Genomic DNA, 16,812 nt, shown 5'->3' with positions numbered 1-16,812 from the left:
TGTCATCCTCTCCCTTAAGTCTTTTTTGTTTTTTTCTTCCTATTTAGCTGTTCCACGCACTAGTGACACACAGTGCAGTTCGGTTCCAGAACCAAGATATGGTAGAAGGATTGGGTCTGAGTTCTCAGCAGGCTCCATAGTTCGATTTGAATGCAGCCCAGGCTATCTGCTACAAGGTTCTAAAGCAATCCATTGTAAGACTGTGCCCAATGCTTTAGCTCAGTGGAATGACACAGTACCAAGCTGCATAGGTAAGAAGATAATTTATTTTAGATTAACTTTTGAATGACACAATGTATCCAGACTGATCCTGTCAAATTTATAGTCTGTTCAGAAAGAAACTGAGTAACAATTTACCAATAGACTAAAAAGAATGTATACATTATTATTTAGTCTATTATGATTAAGATTTATGCTTGGTTAATTAACTTGTTCCAGTTAAAGAAAACTGTATCACTTTGGTTTCTAGTGTTAACACAAATTTGTTGATTCACCTTATCCATAGGCTTGTGCTCTCAGGAGTCCTTTCACAAAGTGAAAGTAAGCCCAACGTGGGTTTATCGCATGCTAATCTGGAGATACCACCTGCATGGCGTTGGTGGTAGTTCCAACCCGTGTGCGCGCCATTTCCCCTGCTATGGAAAATGAGCCCATATTTTTTAGCATGGCACTGACCCAGCAGTAATCAGGCAGATGCCTGGGGAACCCTACTATCCATGCTTCTCCATTGAGAATACTGACCATTTAACCCTAATCTCTGTTTTCTATCTTTTAACCAGTTTTTAATCTACAATAGGACACTACTCTGTAATTTTGTTCTTTATAATTGTCTCTACCATTTTGCCCGGCACCGATGTCAGGCTCACCAGTGAATAATTTCCCGGATTTCCTCTGGAACTCTTTAAAAAAATTGGTGTTACATTGGCCACCTTCCAATTTTCCAGAACCATGATTAATTTTAAAGCTAAATTACATATTTCTAACAATAGTTCTGCAGTTCATTTTTGAATTCTATCAGTACTTGGGGATGAATACCATCCGGTCCAGGAGTTTTACCACTCTTCAATTTGTCAAAGTGCACCATTACATCCTCTAGGTTTATGGAGATTTCAATTTCTGTGTCTCATCAGCTTTGAATACCATTTCTGTCACTGATATCTCTCCCAAATCTCCTCAGTGAAGAATAAAGCAATGGCTTTGTCTTCCCTGAGTGCCCCTTTTACCCTCGGTCATCTAGCGGTCCAACTGATTGTTTTGGCGGCTTTTTTCTTTTAATATACCTTAAAAAATGTTTACTATGTGATTTTGCCTCCAATGCAATCTTTTTCATAGTCCCTCTTTGCCTTCCTTATCAGTGCTTTGCATTTCGCTTGCCATTCCTTATGCCATTTCTTATTATGTTCAGTCGGTTCCTTCTTCTGACGGATTTTCTATTAGCTCTAATAGCTTCCTTCACCTCACTTTTTAACTATGCCGGCTGTCGTTTGATCTTCCTTCCTCCTTTTTTGATACATGGAATATATTTGGCCTGGGCTTTCAGGATGTTATTTTTGAACAGCATCCACACCTGATGTAAACTTTTGACCTTTGCAGCTGCTTCTCTAAGTTTTTTTTTTAACTGTTCTTCTCATTTTATCATAGTCTCCTTTTTGAAAGTTAAAGGCTAATGTATTGGATTTCCTGTGTGTAATTACTCCAAAGCCGATATCAATTCTGATTATATTATGATCACTGTTATCAAGCGGCCCCAGCACTATTTCCTCCTGCACAAGATCATGTGCTCCACTAAGGACTAGGTCTATAATTTTTCCTTCTCTTGTTACCTCCTTTACCAGCTGCTCCATAAAGCAGTCTTTGATTTTGTCAAGGAATTTTACCCCCCTAACATGCCCTGATGTTACATTTACCCAGTCAATAGCAGGGTAATTGAAATAACCCATTATTATTGTGTCACCCAGTTTGTTAACCTCTCTAATTTCCTTTAACATCTCTACATCTATCTGTTCATCCTGGCCAGATGGACAGTAGTACAGTCCTATCACTATCCATTTCCCCTCTACACATGGAATTTCAATCCATAGGGATTCCAAGATGAAAAAATTAATAGTAGAAAGACCGATGATGATAATGGAGTGGTGATGAGAAATCAGTGGAGCTGTCCCGTGATTGAAGGTCTGCTGTTCTTTTATATGAAGTTATATATTAGAACGGATTAGCTAATGAGAGTTGTTTTATTTTTCTCCTTTTTTCATTTTGGATAGTCAAATGCATTTGTAAAATAGACACAACATGTGCATCTGTGTCCCTTCATAGCCAAGTTGCCCTGACAAAAAGTTACCCTCTATGTGAATAACTACTACTACTACTATTAAACATTTCTATAGCGCTACTAGACTTACGCAGCGCTGTACAAATTAATATGAAAAGACAGTCCCTGCTCAACAGAGCTTACAATCTAAATTGGACAGACAAACAGACAGCTAGGGGTGGGAAAATTGCAGTGGTAGGGGTGATAAGTGAGGGTGTTGAATAAAAATGTAATTATCTACAACAAGTATATTTGTTGCTTTAGTATGAGTATACCATTGATTTGATGACATTCTTATCTCACAGTACCATGCAGCGGAAATTTCACTGAGAGAAGGGGTACTATCTTGTCACCTGGCTACCCTGAGCCATATGGCAACAGTTTGAATTGTGTGTGGAAAATCATAGTAACTGAGGGATCAGGTATTCAGGTAAGTCGCAGTTCTGCAAAATAGCACACTCTTAATATTATACATTTGTTTTAAATATTTGTGGGACTGATATTCAAAAGGGTTTAACTGAGCAGGACTAGCTCCTGCCTGGTTAAATCCTGTGAGCTGATCAGCCACCAATAGTCAGCTGAATATCTCCACTAACTAACCATTCCTTAACCAGTTAGGTTAAGGGCGGTGCGGGGCAGAGCTTGGGCAGAGCTGTCACTTAACCGGTTAGTGCCACTGAAAATTCAAGAATAATAGGGGTAGTATTTGTATTACAGCCTCAATGTGTCTTACTGGCCCCTTAACATGTATTAAATGGTGATTTATTTATTTTGGCTTGATATACTACTACTACTATTTATCATTTCTATAGCGTTACAAGGCATACGCAGCACTGTACACCATACACAAAAAAGACCCTGCTCAAAGAGCTTACAATCTAGATAAGACAGGTAAACAGACAGAACAATTAAGGGTAAGGGAATAATAGGTGAGGTTGAAGGACAGGGCAAGTGAGTAGTGGTTAGGAGTCAAAAGCAGTGGTAAAGAGGTGGGCTTTAAGTTTGGACTTGAGTGATATACCCCCTTTGATAACAAGCAGTTCAAAGCAGTGTACAGTGAAGTATAAAAACATAGAAAACAGAATAAAGAAATTAATTACAATAATGAATTAATTTGTACAGCGCTGCGTAACCCTAGTAGCGCTCTAGAAATGTTAAGTAGTAGTAGAATAGGAAAGAGTAAGTGAAACCATGCATACTAGCTACAAGGTAGCAAGACATTATCACAACAACAAAGGGAAGGAGAAAGGAGGGGAATAGAGAGAGGGCGGATGGAGGACAGGGGCCACTCAACAGTGAGAGACTGTACTGTACCTAATTTGATGAAGTCAGAAATGCTTATTGGAAAAGCCAGGTTTTCACCATAGACTTGAAGTTTTTGAAGGAGAGCTCAGATTGGAATAATGAGGGCCAAGGAATTCCACAGAATTAGAGCAACGAAAAAGAAAGCTTGATGTCTGGTGGATTCATGAGGTGCCTGTTTTGGACAGGTAGGATATATCTCTGATCAATTAGGGAATGGAAGATGCAGCAGGGTGAATAGGGAATTGTGAGGTATTATAGGTAGGGTGGGAAGCCCGTCCTGTGCACCTTAAAAGTGAGCAGGAGCAATTCGAAGGGAATGCATTGTTCGATCGGAAGATATTGATGAGATCTAAATAATGGGGAGATGTTAACACATGTTTGGAGAAATTGGTGTTGTCACAGTTAGTTGATTTTGTAGAGGTAACTCCTTGTTGGATCCTTTTCAGTTTGCATTTCGTACGCGGAATAGTACTGAAACATTATTGCTCACTATGTTGGATGATATTCACACTGAATTTCATCATGGTGATCGTTTTTTTGCTGATTTCCTTGGATGTTGCGGCCTCGTTTGACTCTGTGCATCATGAGCTGTTGTTGCATCGGTTGAAATCATTTGGGATTACTGGGAAGGTATTGGCCAGATATCGGTCTTTTTTGGAAGCTAAGACGATTCAGGTAGTACAAGGTTCTTCAAAGTCAGAATGGATGAATGTGATTTCAGGAGTACCACAAGGTTCTTGTCTGTCTTCATTATTGTTTAATTTGTTTTTCTTTGCAAGATTTTGGCAGGATTAGGTGTTTGTTATCGCTTGTATACCGATGACATACAATTTTATTTTCCTGTTCCAGATACAGCAGAGTGTTCAGTTAGTGGAATCTCATTTTTGTACGATTCAGTCCTGGTTAAAGATGAACGGATTAAGCTTAAAAATGACATAGAAACACATTTTGTGGTTGTCACGGGTGGGTAAGCTTTGCCCTTTTTTCGGGCCTTTACCTGGATTCTGTTCAGAGTTTAGGAGTGACCTTAGGCATTAATTTGTCAGTGAAGGTACATGTTGGGCTGGTGATTCGTGCAGTGTTTTTAAATTGTATTTAGTGACTCGGTTACGAGGTTTTCTTTCAGAGCAGAATTTTCATAAGGTTTTGCAAAGTTATATGTTGCTGCACTTTGATTATTGCAACACCTTGTTGTGTGGGTTAACACATGGTGTGTTGCAAGCTCTGCAGGTGGCGCAGAATGCTGCAGCCCGACTGCTTACTAGAGCAAGCAAATTTAAGCATATTACCTCACATTAAAAAAAAAACTTGCATTGGTTGCCCATTGCCTGGCAGATTGAATTTAAACTACTAGTATTGGTTTTTAAGGCACTGCATGATGAAGCTCCTTATGCTGTGGTTCAAAAGCTAAAGAAGTATTATCCTACAAGATCCTTGCAATTGCAGGATCAAGAATTGTTGACTGTTCCCTCTATCTGCAGTATTCCACTGCAGACTGTTCATATGCAAATTTTTCTGTTGTCAGACCTCAATTGTGGAATGCTTTGCCTCTTTATGCATGACAATTGACTTATTTGGCGGTATTTAAGAAACAGATAAAGGTTTTGTTGTTTAAGAGAGCATTTTCTGAAGTATAGTTGGAAGGGACTTGGACTTCAAGATTAAGGTTCTGTTTATGTTTATTGTGTGTATTGATGGTGTTTTATGTGATTTGATTATGTTTGTTTTATTGTACTCCACCCAGATTTTTGGATGACTGGATTATACATTTTTGTAAATAAATAAATAAATAAATATAGTAATGAGATACAAAACATGCAAATGCATGCAAAAAAGCTCATTACTATTAAATCAAATAACATGGCTTGTGGTGAGGCTTCTGGGCTGCTTCTTAAAGGGGCTGTGTGGAAGTATTTCTTCTCCCTTGAACACCCCCTCCAACTCTGATGCCCACAAATTCCCATGTTCCCCAATTTCCTCCACCCGCTTTTTCCCCTCCCTGGGTCTATCTTGCAAATAATGGGGAGGTGGGGGAATAGAAATCAGGGCAATAGCAATCCCCAGTTACTCCTGCCCCTTCAGGCACTGGGTTCAATATGGTTCTGGTGACTCTTAGCAGTTGTATCACAGATCTACCACTAGGAGTTTAGGCTGCTGTATCAGGGTAGTACCATAAGACTACGTCTAGGGGTCATGGCACCATTTTGATGCCAGCACCAGAAGGGGGACTTGAAATCACTCCTGACCGAACTCCACATTCTCCAAGATTTCAAGGATTTGGGGGAAGAAGAGAGACATTCAAGGGGGATCAGATTTGGGAGGCATCTGGGAGGGTCTGAATTGTTGGGCAATTGAGGGATTTAGCCAAAGGGACAACATTTGGAGAGGCCCTACTTCTGCCAATAAGTGATCTGTGAGTATTTGTCTGTGGCTTTGTGGCCTGATTCTTATGTGCTGGAAAAATAATACTGCAAGCAGCATTATTTTTGCACTGCAGGGGTGACTAATCTGTGTTACTGAGCTATCACAGGTTAGTCATAGGAAATTAATGTGAGTGAAAGCTGAACTTTTAATGCACCTTAATAATTACCCACCCACCGCTATGGGTCATATTCTATATAATGTGCCTAAAAATCCACACGGAAAACATTTCCACCTAAGCGTATTCTATAAGTGGTGCCTAGATTTATAGAATATGCTTAGTTGATATTCCAGTGCCTAAAACTACATGCGTCTGTTTACACCAACAAAAACATGGTGTAAATCCCTGTGCATAGATTTATGCATACTAGGATATATTCTATAACTGCATGTGTATATTTGGAAATGCCCATTTCCCTGCCCATAGTCATGCCCCTTTTGAACTATGCAAATTAGAATTTAGGCGCAGTTCATTACAGAATACGCTTAGCGAGTTGTGTATGTGTAAATTCTAATTATTTCCAATTAGTGCTCATTATTGCTTGTTAAGTGCTGTTATTAATGCTGATTAACTTGTTAAGCCAATTAAGTTATGCACATTGCTATAGAATATGCCTGGATTTCGGCGCAGATCTCTAGGCGCACTATATAGAATCCGGCAGTATATGGATTGGTCTTTTAGAGTATCCATTCCTCTATTTTCTTTTCTTGCATTTATGTTTTTCCCTCCTAAAAAGAGCAACATTTTAATCTATAAATTTGGACCATTTTTTTCACATCTAAATTTACATGTTAACCTGTCCTATTTGATTATTATATTACCTTTCTTTTGTATTATTATTGTAAATTGCAGTGTTATGATTTATAGCAGGAGGGGGGTTATATCTAGAAATAAACCAAACTAAATAAATCAGCCTTATATTATTTGCATCTTATCTAGGTTAATTTTTTCCTGCTGTTTTTTTTTTTGTGTTGGTAATGTTTATCGTCTTTAGCAGTATTTCAGAATACTAGGTTTTGGGTTTTTTTCATTGGAAATGTGGTACACTGTTTTACAGATGCAGGTAATAAGTTTTGCCACTGAGCACAACTGGGATTCCCTAGAGATCTATGATGGTGGTGATCTGACAGCACCAAGACTTGGCAGCTTCTCAGGTAAACTGACATAAATATACAGTAATTGACTATTTCTGGTCAAATAGAAAGACTATAACAAAACAATGGCAAATTAATGCCCTTCCTTTTTTGTTATAAGTGCAATACAGCTTCTACTTTTATAAAATAATCCAACCCTAAAGTTGCATTGTTTCAAAGGAGACATTATCAATGTTAAATCAGGTTATTTTACCACAAAGCATGCTTTTTTTTTTTGCACGGGTTTCATTGCATAAAATATGACTGTGAGAGAGTGAGTGGTTTAGCAACAAGTGTCCCTAAGAGCACTGCCTGACTGATGGTGCAGTTAAGGCACCTTATAGCAGGTGACACTAACATGCCATAGTAGAGGCTGAGTGGGGAGAGGACTTAGACCAGACTGGAGTTAAATGCCATGAGTCAGTGCAGAGAAGAGGAGAACCTGAGTGTAGAGGCTTTCAGGAGGGAGGTCCCAAGTGAAGAAATCCTCCCAGGGTGTTCTTCTTGGCTGCAGTGCCTGAGGGGAGCCTGGGGAAGAAGAGGACCAACACCACAACAGACCTTGCCACCCTGCAATTGCCAGAAGCATAGTAACATAGTAGGTGACGGCAGAAAAAGACCTGTTCAGTCCATCCAGTCTGCCCAACAAGATAAACTCATATGCGCTATTTTATATGTATACCTGACCTTGATTTGTATCTAATACACACTAAGAATAGATTTTTAATAAATTTTTGCGCTAATTATTACTCCATAGCTTCATACAAATTACTTGTACATATATTTATCAGCACTATTGCCAAACCATTCGAATACCCAGTCGATATTGCTTCGACCACATATTCCTAATACTCAACCATTCCTTCCATTGTGCACTCTGTACTGATCACTGCTGTGTCCATCCAAATCCTTTTAAAATCCTGATAGCTCTTTAATAACCATGAATCCTTATGATGTTAAGATTTGTGATTCCTGATATTGTAATGTTCATACATCCTTTTTATCCATTGCTACTGTATCGACTGTTCCTCAGAAGTATAAAAGATCAATCTGATGCACTGTTGCTGCTTCCATCTCTCATACCACTACAAACAGCTCTACACATAGCTTGTGTTTCGCCACTGGCGTCCTCAGGAGCCATTAACATGTGCCATCATATAGCACACCGGTTATTCTATTAATTTCAACAACAATATTATAATAAGTGACAATACAGAGATTAATCTTCACTTAATTCTACTTTTTGTACTAAATCAATTCGTATAAACACTTACTTTTCATCTGTAGTAACAGTCTCAACACTGCGTCTAGCACAGTATTTTCGAATTGGAACAAGCGGAACATCCACCAAATCGATTGACGTCTGTTCACTGGGGCAGTCCTTATATCTAAGGAAACCGCTCCAACCCGAATTATGTCTTTACTAACTTCAGGTGTTCCCCATAATAGATTCATTATATGAGTTCAGCCCATTCCACTTCTTTGTTGAGGCCAAGAGGGTGATAGGTCTGCCATGATTTGGAAGCAGTTCATTGATGAAATTGATGTTCTTATGGACAGGAGATGACTTTGAGATGGATGAATTTGTGGGGTATTTAAACTCATGTGATTAAGAGTGTGTGACTGTAAGTGTGACAAGGGGGATGGGGTACACTTTTATGGAATGAGTGATTGTGAATTTGGGGATGGATGAGTGAGCATCTGAGAAAATTCATTTTAATAATGGTCTATGGACTTTTCCTCTCCTAAGGTTGATCCCTCTCTCCCTTTGTATCCTGAAAGCAAGCCCTTAGCTCCTGTACACAGAAATAAGCTCTTCCCAACCATAATTACTATGGAACTGAAGATAAATGCTCCAGAAGAACAAAAAAAAATCCGCCTACCACCTCCAGCATCCCAATGCTGAACAGACCCCCCCCCCCCCCCCCCCTGGACACAGCGATGAACCCCTCTGCCATATTTGGTATTAGGAAAAAGGGGACAAGAAAAAAGATGGGGGTGGACATATTGATAGCCAGACCCAGGAAAGACCTCCTCCATCATACTCCCATTTCCCCCACCACACACGCACTATCTCAGTCCTGTGTGTGGAGGTAAACCAAATCTTCATAGCATTTTATTTCATTGGTCTTATTGTTTTGTCTTTTTTTTTTCTCATTTTAGCATGCACTAGCATGAAATAGCCACGTGATTAAACAAATCAAAAATGTGCATCTCTAATGCTGAAGAACCCTTTCTTCCTAAGGCTTTCCTAAGTTCAAATGATTCTCTTCAGCACTAGAAAGGAAACAGTCATCATTGGGTCTTAGTGGACATGCATAATCCAAATAAATTTGAACCTCTACGAGGTTCATTTTCAAAGCACATAGACTTACAAAGTTGTATATGTCAATATATATCTTTGTAAGTCTCTGTGCTTTGAAAATGAGCACCTAAGTATATCATGGACACTGAAAATTTGTGCTAGTTAGCAAAAAAAAATGTCCTCCACATAACCTATAAACTGTGTTAAGCAGCTAATGAAGAGCTTACTGTGCGGTAAACAGTGGCACGGGACCACACTACTTTTTCATGTACTGATAAAGAAGCCATTAGCTGTCTAATGTGAGAGTATGTGAAATCTGGACATGACATGGGTTGGAAGAGGTGTGCATGTAGTGACAACTAGTTCACAGGCCAGTACCTTGCATTAGCTTTCACAACTTACATCCACCTCAAGAGGAAGCAGAAAGTGCACCTGTGCTATGGGCAATCTGGTAGCACAGTGCCATGTCACTGAAGGTGCAGTGGTAGGCTCCCTGATCCACCTCTGAGGACAGGTCCGATCCCCTGATACATCCTCCCCTTGATGTTCTGACCCCCCCCCCCCACGATAGCTCTGATCTCCTGGTATAGACTCTCCCCCTCTGATCCTCCTCTCGACATTCTGATCCCTCCAGAAAAAAAAGCTTCCCCCTAGCCCTCCCGTCCTCTCACCCTTGACCCTCACAACTTATCTAGGGGTCATCATTGGTGAGATAGTGGTTTCAGGTGGCAGCAGGGGGATCAGAACTATCATGGGGGGGGGGGGGAGTGTCAAGGAGAGGACCAGAGGAACTGTATACAGAATCAGAGCTATCATCAGGCATTCGAGGAGAGACTGGGATAAAAAAAACAGTTGTGCTGCCCCAGCCAGCTGTCATTTTGACAGCACCAGGGTTGCATTCCATTCCTGGGCTGGCAGCGTGCAAGAACTGTACTATCAGCCAATGCATGTAATGTGCTGCCTGCACAAACCCTGCATGTACTGCATAAGCTTTGCAATTACTGCTTGTTAATCTTTGCTGATACTGTGCACTAAATGCAAAAATTACCAATGTTTAGAAACAATCCCCAAGTGACTGAATTTTGTAAACTCTGCAGTGATAAATGTTCAAAATATCAGGTCTAGCCACCTGACTCCTTCAGATATTAAATCAGCCTTCTTTGAAAATGTATTCCTATGGGTCCAATTTACTCCATGTGTGTATTTATGAAATAAGGCCAACAGTTATTTACCGCATTGGGTAAATACATGTGTGCATATCTTTTGGTTGACAAAGGCTGCTGAGATGCATCACAAATCTCAGAAAAGACCAATAAAATCCCTTTATTCAGAGTTTTGGGAAAAACCTTCTTTGTGGATTAATTACAGTCTGCATGAGCTTTATTATCTATTTTCAGGCATGAAAAATCATGCTGATATCATCAACATCTGGAAAAGGCAGAGAAACAGAATGGAGAACACACATATAGCTTGATATGAACATATGGGCTAGAAGCTGAAAATCGTTTGCCCACCCTAAAATTCCTATTTAACATCATTTAATTATCATCTGAAACATTTAAGCAGCCCTACTCCATAGGGAATAATGGGGGTTAGAGGAGAATACACCATGAAAGCATTCATATTAAAAAATTTACTGAGCAATAGTCAGCATGAGGAGGTCAGCAGTTTTAAAGCTTCTAACAGCCATGGGCTAAATTAGGACAGACGTGCAATGTTGGCCATGTCCATGCATCTGCATTGAATATTCGGATCTTCGTTTGACTTGAAAGGTATGTGAGAGCTGGCAATATTTTGAGCCAGCACCTGTATACCTAACTGGACAAAGATAGAACTACTCCTTATCGGAAGCACAGCCAGGTTTTGATGGCAGGGGGAGCAGACCTTTTGTAAAATAGGTGTCAGTGTGAAGCTGAAGGGCTGATTCGCATGGAGGGGCATAATCAAACGGGGCACTTATCTCTAAGGACGTCCCGGTGCAGGGTTTATCAAAACAAGATGGGCGTCTATCTTTCGTTTCGATAATACGGCCGGGGACACCCAAATCTCAACATTTAGGTTGACCTTAGAGATGGGCGACCTCGGTTTTCGCCGATAATGGAAACCGAGGATGCCCTTTGGTCTTGGGAGGAGCCAGCATTCGTAGTGCACTGGCCCCCCTCACATGCCAGGACACCAACCGGGCACCCTAGGGGGCACTGCAGTGGACATCACAAATTGCTCCCAGCTGCATAACTCCCTTGCCTTATATGCTGAGCCCCCCAACCCCCCCAAAAACCCACTACCCACAACTGTACACCACTACCATAGCCCTTAGGGATGAAGGGGGCACCTACATGTGGTAACAGTGGGTTTCGGGTGGGTTTTGGAGGGCTCCCATTTAACACCACAAGTGTAACAGGTAGTGGGGGATGGGCCTGGGTCTGCCTGTCTGAAATGCACTGAGCCCACTAAAAACTGCTCCAAGGACCTGCATACTGCTGTCATGGAGCTGGGTATGACATTTGAGGCTGGCATAGAGGCTGGAAAAAATGTGTTTTAATATTTTTTTTGGGGGGAGGGGGTTGGTGACCACTGGGGGAGTAATGGGAGGTCATCTCTGATTCCCTCCGGTGGTCATCTGGTCAGTTCAGGCACCTTTTCAAGGCTTGGTCGTGAAAAAAAGGGTCCAAGTAAAGTTGGCCAAATGCTCATCGGGGACGCCCTTCTTTTTTCCATTATCAGCCGCCTATCTCTTAACCACGCCCCCGTCCCGCCTTCGGTACACTGACGACAAGCCCCCTTGAACTTTGGTCGTCCTCGCGTACAAATCACCAGGTGGTCATACTACAAAGCCTATACCTTTGCCATGTTTAAAGATAATTTCATTCCACTTGGCACATAAATGTAGATAGTAACAACAAATAAAGTTATAAAATTTCACATTGAAATTCCAAGTGGTTGCTGAGAAAACAGCACAAAACTTTAGGAGGTTACTTTTTTTTTGCCTCACTGTGTAGAATCTTAAAGGGTTTCACCTCTGAACTGCTAAGACCACTTCGCTATATCTGGTCCAGTCCAACAGACTGAAACAACAACTAATGTTAGCATCACCATTTCAAAAGACAATTCAGAAGATTTTCAGCTCTCTATTCCCCGTACTTGGAGTCAAAATATGGAACTCTCTACTTATTCCCATCAGAACAGAAAACAGCTATCTCAGCTTCAGGAAGAGGCTAAAAACCTTTCTCTTCCCAAAGACTATTTCATAATAATCCATCATGACTTCTACTTCCTAGTATCATCCATTATCCTTTCCTTTAACGTGTTTAGGCTCATTCATTACACCAATGGTGTCTAATGTTTCTCATATCTCACACTAACACTATCTGCTTTTCTCTCACCTAGAATGTAAACCGCACTGAATCCTGGAAAGGGGATATTAGGGGTATACAAGAATTGAATTGAATTGTGATGGTGCATGAGGAATCAAGCAGCCTGATAACTAATTTGTCATGGCAATATCAATGAATCATCAACCAATGAATAACAAGTCTGCATTTGAATCATCCAGGATGAAGCAGCTAAGATGCGTTCATACCAGGGAGAGTCAGGAGGTGGAGACCCTTGCCATTATCTATTAAGTAGACTGGAGGAAAGGCTATGTGCCATCAAGGGACTGGAAACCTTTTCAAACGTTTCCTTCTTTCTTTCTCTTCTTCTCTCCACATTTATGATAGTATTTCTTGATGAAGCAGCTGGAATTCCTCCATTTTTTGTCCACAAACTGATTTTTATGAGGAAGTGACTACTGTGGCTTTCACAAGCTGTGCTAATATCTGCTGTGGACCTGAGAATAAATATTTGGCATCAGTATGCGGCTGATAAATATTTGATGTTGCAGTGACTAGGGTGATAATATGTATGATCTATCAGCATAAGTACATAAGTAATGCCACACTGGGAAAAGACCAAGGGTCCATCGAGCCCAGCATCCTGTCCACGACAGCGGCCAATCCAGGCCAAGGGCACCTGGCAAGCTTCCCAAACGTACAAACATTCTATACATGTTATTCCTGGAATTGTGGAATAACATATTAAGAGGATGGGTTTTCTTAAAAAGGGACTTTAGGGAGTAGAGGTTGTCATCAAGGATGTGGAGAAGGTGGGGCTTGCATGGGGGTTTATTTGATACAGAATTAGACCTTTAAAGATAGTGTGCCCAACTTGGACACCACTGTTTTTGAGTGGCTATGGCTAGAAATGAACAGTGCAAAATAAAATTTACTGTATGAGTCACTAAACTGCATTACTAAAGTACAAACTAAAGTAATGCAGGCTACTGACTCACATGATAAATTTTACCATGGTAGAATATGCATAGCTACAAAGTGTTCCTTCAAGCAAAAAGCGAACATCACACGCTTTATGAATCTTGCAATTATGGGAGTTTATGATAGGATAGAGGCCTTCAAAGCAGGTCAGCAATGGTGCTACAGACCTTGCAATGAATCTAATTTAGAGATGGAATTCCAAACCCTGGGAATAAGTAAAAAAGCAGGAAAACAAATAAGTCTATTATGAAGAGGTTGCAGTCTGCAACATAAGTGTCTCTTACTGATACATCTTGATTTTAATATTAAAGTAAAAGTACACCAACCATACACACTACTAGAATAAAAAAAGAGAGAGAGAGAGAGAGAGAGAGAAAAGAATCAGAGCTGAGATCTATAATTGAGCTTGGCATCCTGTGGTACAGTTTTCAATATAATTTTGACTGAATTATATGCAAATCATGATTTACTGTCCCAAACAAATCTCAATTATTTTTCCATTTGTGCATGTTATTTAATGCTACAATTTTCATGTATGTTGAAGGGCCTTCCTTACAAGTGAATGCATCAATGACAATGTATTATATCCAGTCAGGGGGATCCACACCTTCTACAAAACACCAAAGGCCAACACACAAGAGTGGATGCGAACAAATTCCAAGTAACCAGCCCAAACAAGGAATAAGAGCGTTAAAATAAGTTCATTAAAATAAGTTTATTGGGACCCTACACGGTCCATGTTTAGGCATACAAGCCTTCCTCTGGGGTCAGAATACATTAGATTGCAAAAGCACTGCTGGGAGCATATGAGCCTTAAAAATACACAATGATAAGGCACTATATCTGTGAAGAGACAGGTCTCGAGGAGAACCATCAACATATTTTTAGTGTATGGCTGGTGTTTCAGTCATTGGAGACATTAATGTAAACCTCTCCTGGCTACTTAAATCACTATGAATATCAACCCCTGAATTCCTATCTACCTTTCCCACAAGGAGATGTGGAACACCTTTTTAATTTACTTGACCCTTCTAACAAATCTGTAGCCCTGCCCCCAGGCTCTCTAGTTGCTCATGCTATGTTTGGTAAAATATTGATTGAACCATGGCTCAAGTGGCTGATTGCATTCTTCTGCCTATGTTCCACATGTATTTTTAGTTTCCTGTATTTCAGATTCCAGTAAAAATGGGACCTAATTTTAAACACTCAGCAGGGGGATATTTTCATTCATGCAGATCTGGGTTCCTATTTTAAGTTACATGTCTATATTTTTTGAACAACAATCTCTCAGTTATTAATTATTTAAAATAGGCTTATTAGGGGCAATTTTGTAACTTGACACCAATATATAGGTACCAAAATGGGTTGTGCTTAGTGTCAATTCTGTAATGGTTTCAGGGTTCACCTAAGCCATTATAGAACACCAATGCAAAGCTGCATTGGTATACTGAAATTTAAATGTGCTCATTTATGACAGGTCAATGGCTTGCGTAAGCTGGCACACTCATTGAAGTTTAATTGACAGGAAATGATGGGAGTGTGCTTGGACCATTTCCTGGCCTGAAGCCAGTAGGCAGAACTTGCCACCATATTGAGTTACCCAAAACAATAGCAAACGCTTATTAGAAATAAGGACCGCCTATGCATGGCTTGGCACAGACCAATAGTTTGCTTTGGATTGAATGTATCAAGATGGCAGCTATGGCTTCAGCCTTGTCATGTGACACCATCTCCTGTCAATTAAACCTCCTTGGGCACACCTAACTGCAACATGCAACTGATAGTATTCTGTAAGTTGTGCTCACCGTTTGGCAAAACACCACGACTCCACTCATGTGTATGCCTCCTCGCTGTTATGTACTAATCAACTTTGTTGCATATGTTTTAGAATAGCGCTTAACACTTATGCATATAACTGCTAATTCCCTGGCACATCTGATGTGCATAAGTGCTATATTATTCTACATGTGCACACTTACCCTCTGATTCAATATGTGGCGCCCAGATTTGGGTGTGATCCTGAAATATATGTGCAGCCTAATTGGCTAACAAGCCATTAATGAGCAATAATTGACCACTAACACCAATTAGGATTTGCATGCACATCTGGCTGCTTATGTTCTATAACGAAAGGTGCCCAAATCCCATGTGTGCAACTCAAAAGGGGCATGACTATGGGAGGGTCAGGGATGTGTCTGGGCATTCTGAAGTGTTGCGCTCATTGTTACAGATTACTAGGTCTCCACACCCAACCTGGGCACCAACATTTACACCATGTTTAGCAGGTGTAAATCTGGTTCCCAGAGTTAAGGTGTGGAAATAGGCACTAAGCTTGGTTTTATAAAGAGTATGTGTCTTTTATAGAATCAAGCTTAGCACCAATCATTTCCAGTGCTCATTTTTAAGCGCCATTAATAAAATCCAGCCCTTAGCACCTGATATTAGGAGCCAAGTTATAGAATGAGGGAGTTATCTTAAGAAGCACTTGGCAAACCTGGACTTTTCCATTTACTGAAATGAAATCTTGCCTGCGTACTTTGACTGGGATAGAAACTGTATGCAAACTTTGCCCAATTTGTTTTATGACCAAACATTTAGTACTACTATTTCTTCTAGGTACAACTGTGCCAGCCTTATTGAACAGCACATCAAATCAACTTTACCTGCACTTTCATTCAGATATCAGTGTGGCAGCAGCTGGCTTTCATCTGGAGTACAAAAGTAAGATTGTCTATTGGGATATAATTATTGAAAAATGTTTCCTTTGACTGTCTAACACTGAGAATCCTGCCTCAAAGTAAACTTCAAGCTTTGCTGAAAAGCAGACTAGCTTTGTTGTAAAGCAAAACCATAACAGAACATGGAAAGAATATGGTAATGTTTAATTCAGTGTAAATGAAAAGAGTTTGGATTTAGTTCATGCCTTTTAAAGTAGTAGCTTAAGGCAAGATTCATTCAGGTGCAGCAGATATTTGTCCTGTTTCTGGAGGGCTCACAATCTAAGTTTGTATCTGAGACAATAGAGG

At 40.3% G+C, this 16,812-nt stretch overlaps 1 protein-coding gene across 1 annotated transcript in view; it reads left to right on the top strand.

Moving 5' to 3' along the window:
* The window catches only part of CSMD1 (CUB and Sushi multiple domains 1), a 2,896,277-nt gene that overhangs the window by 2,313,931 nt on the left and 565,534 nt on the right, over positions 1 to 16,812 (top strand). Inside the window, exons 34-37 of the mRNA XM_030195161.1 lie at positions 48 to 251; positions 2,614 to 2,738; positions 7,093 to 7,189; positions 16,403 to 16,507. Coding sequence (XP_030051021.1) covers positions 48 to 251; positions 2,614 to 2,738; positions 7,093 to 7,189; positions 16,403 to 16,507 — 531 coding nt within the window. The remainder of the gene's footprint in view (positions 1 to 47; positions 252 to 2,613; positions 2,739 to 7,092; positions 7,190 to 16,402; positions 16,508 to 16,812) is intronic.

Source organism: Microcaecilia unicolor, chromosome 3 (genome assembly GCF_901765095.1).
Source record: "Microcaecilia unicolor chromosome 3, aMicUni1.1, whole genome shotgun sequence".
Lineage (NCBI taxonomy): Eukaryota > Metazoa > Chordata > Amphibia > Gymnophiona > Siphonopidae > Microcaecilia > Microcaecilia unicolor.
Note: the sequence above shows the minus strand (reverse complement) of the source record. Positions and strands in the feature narration are given on the sequence as shown.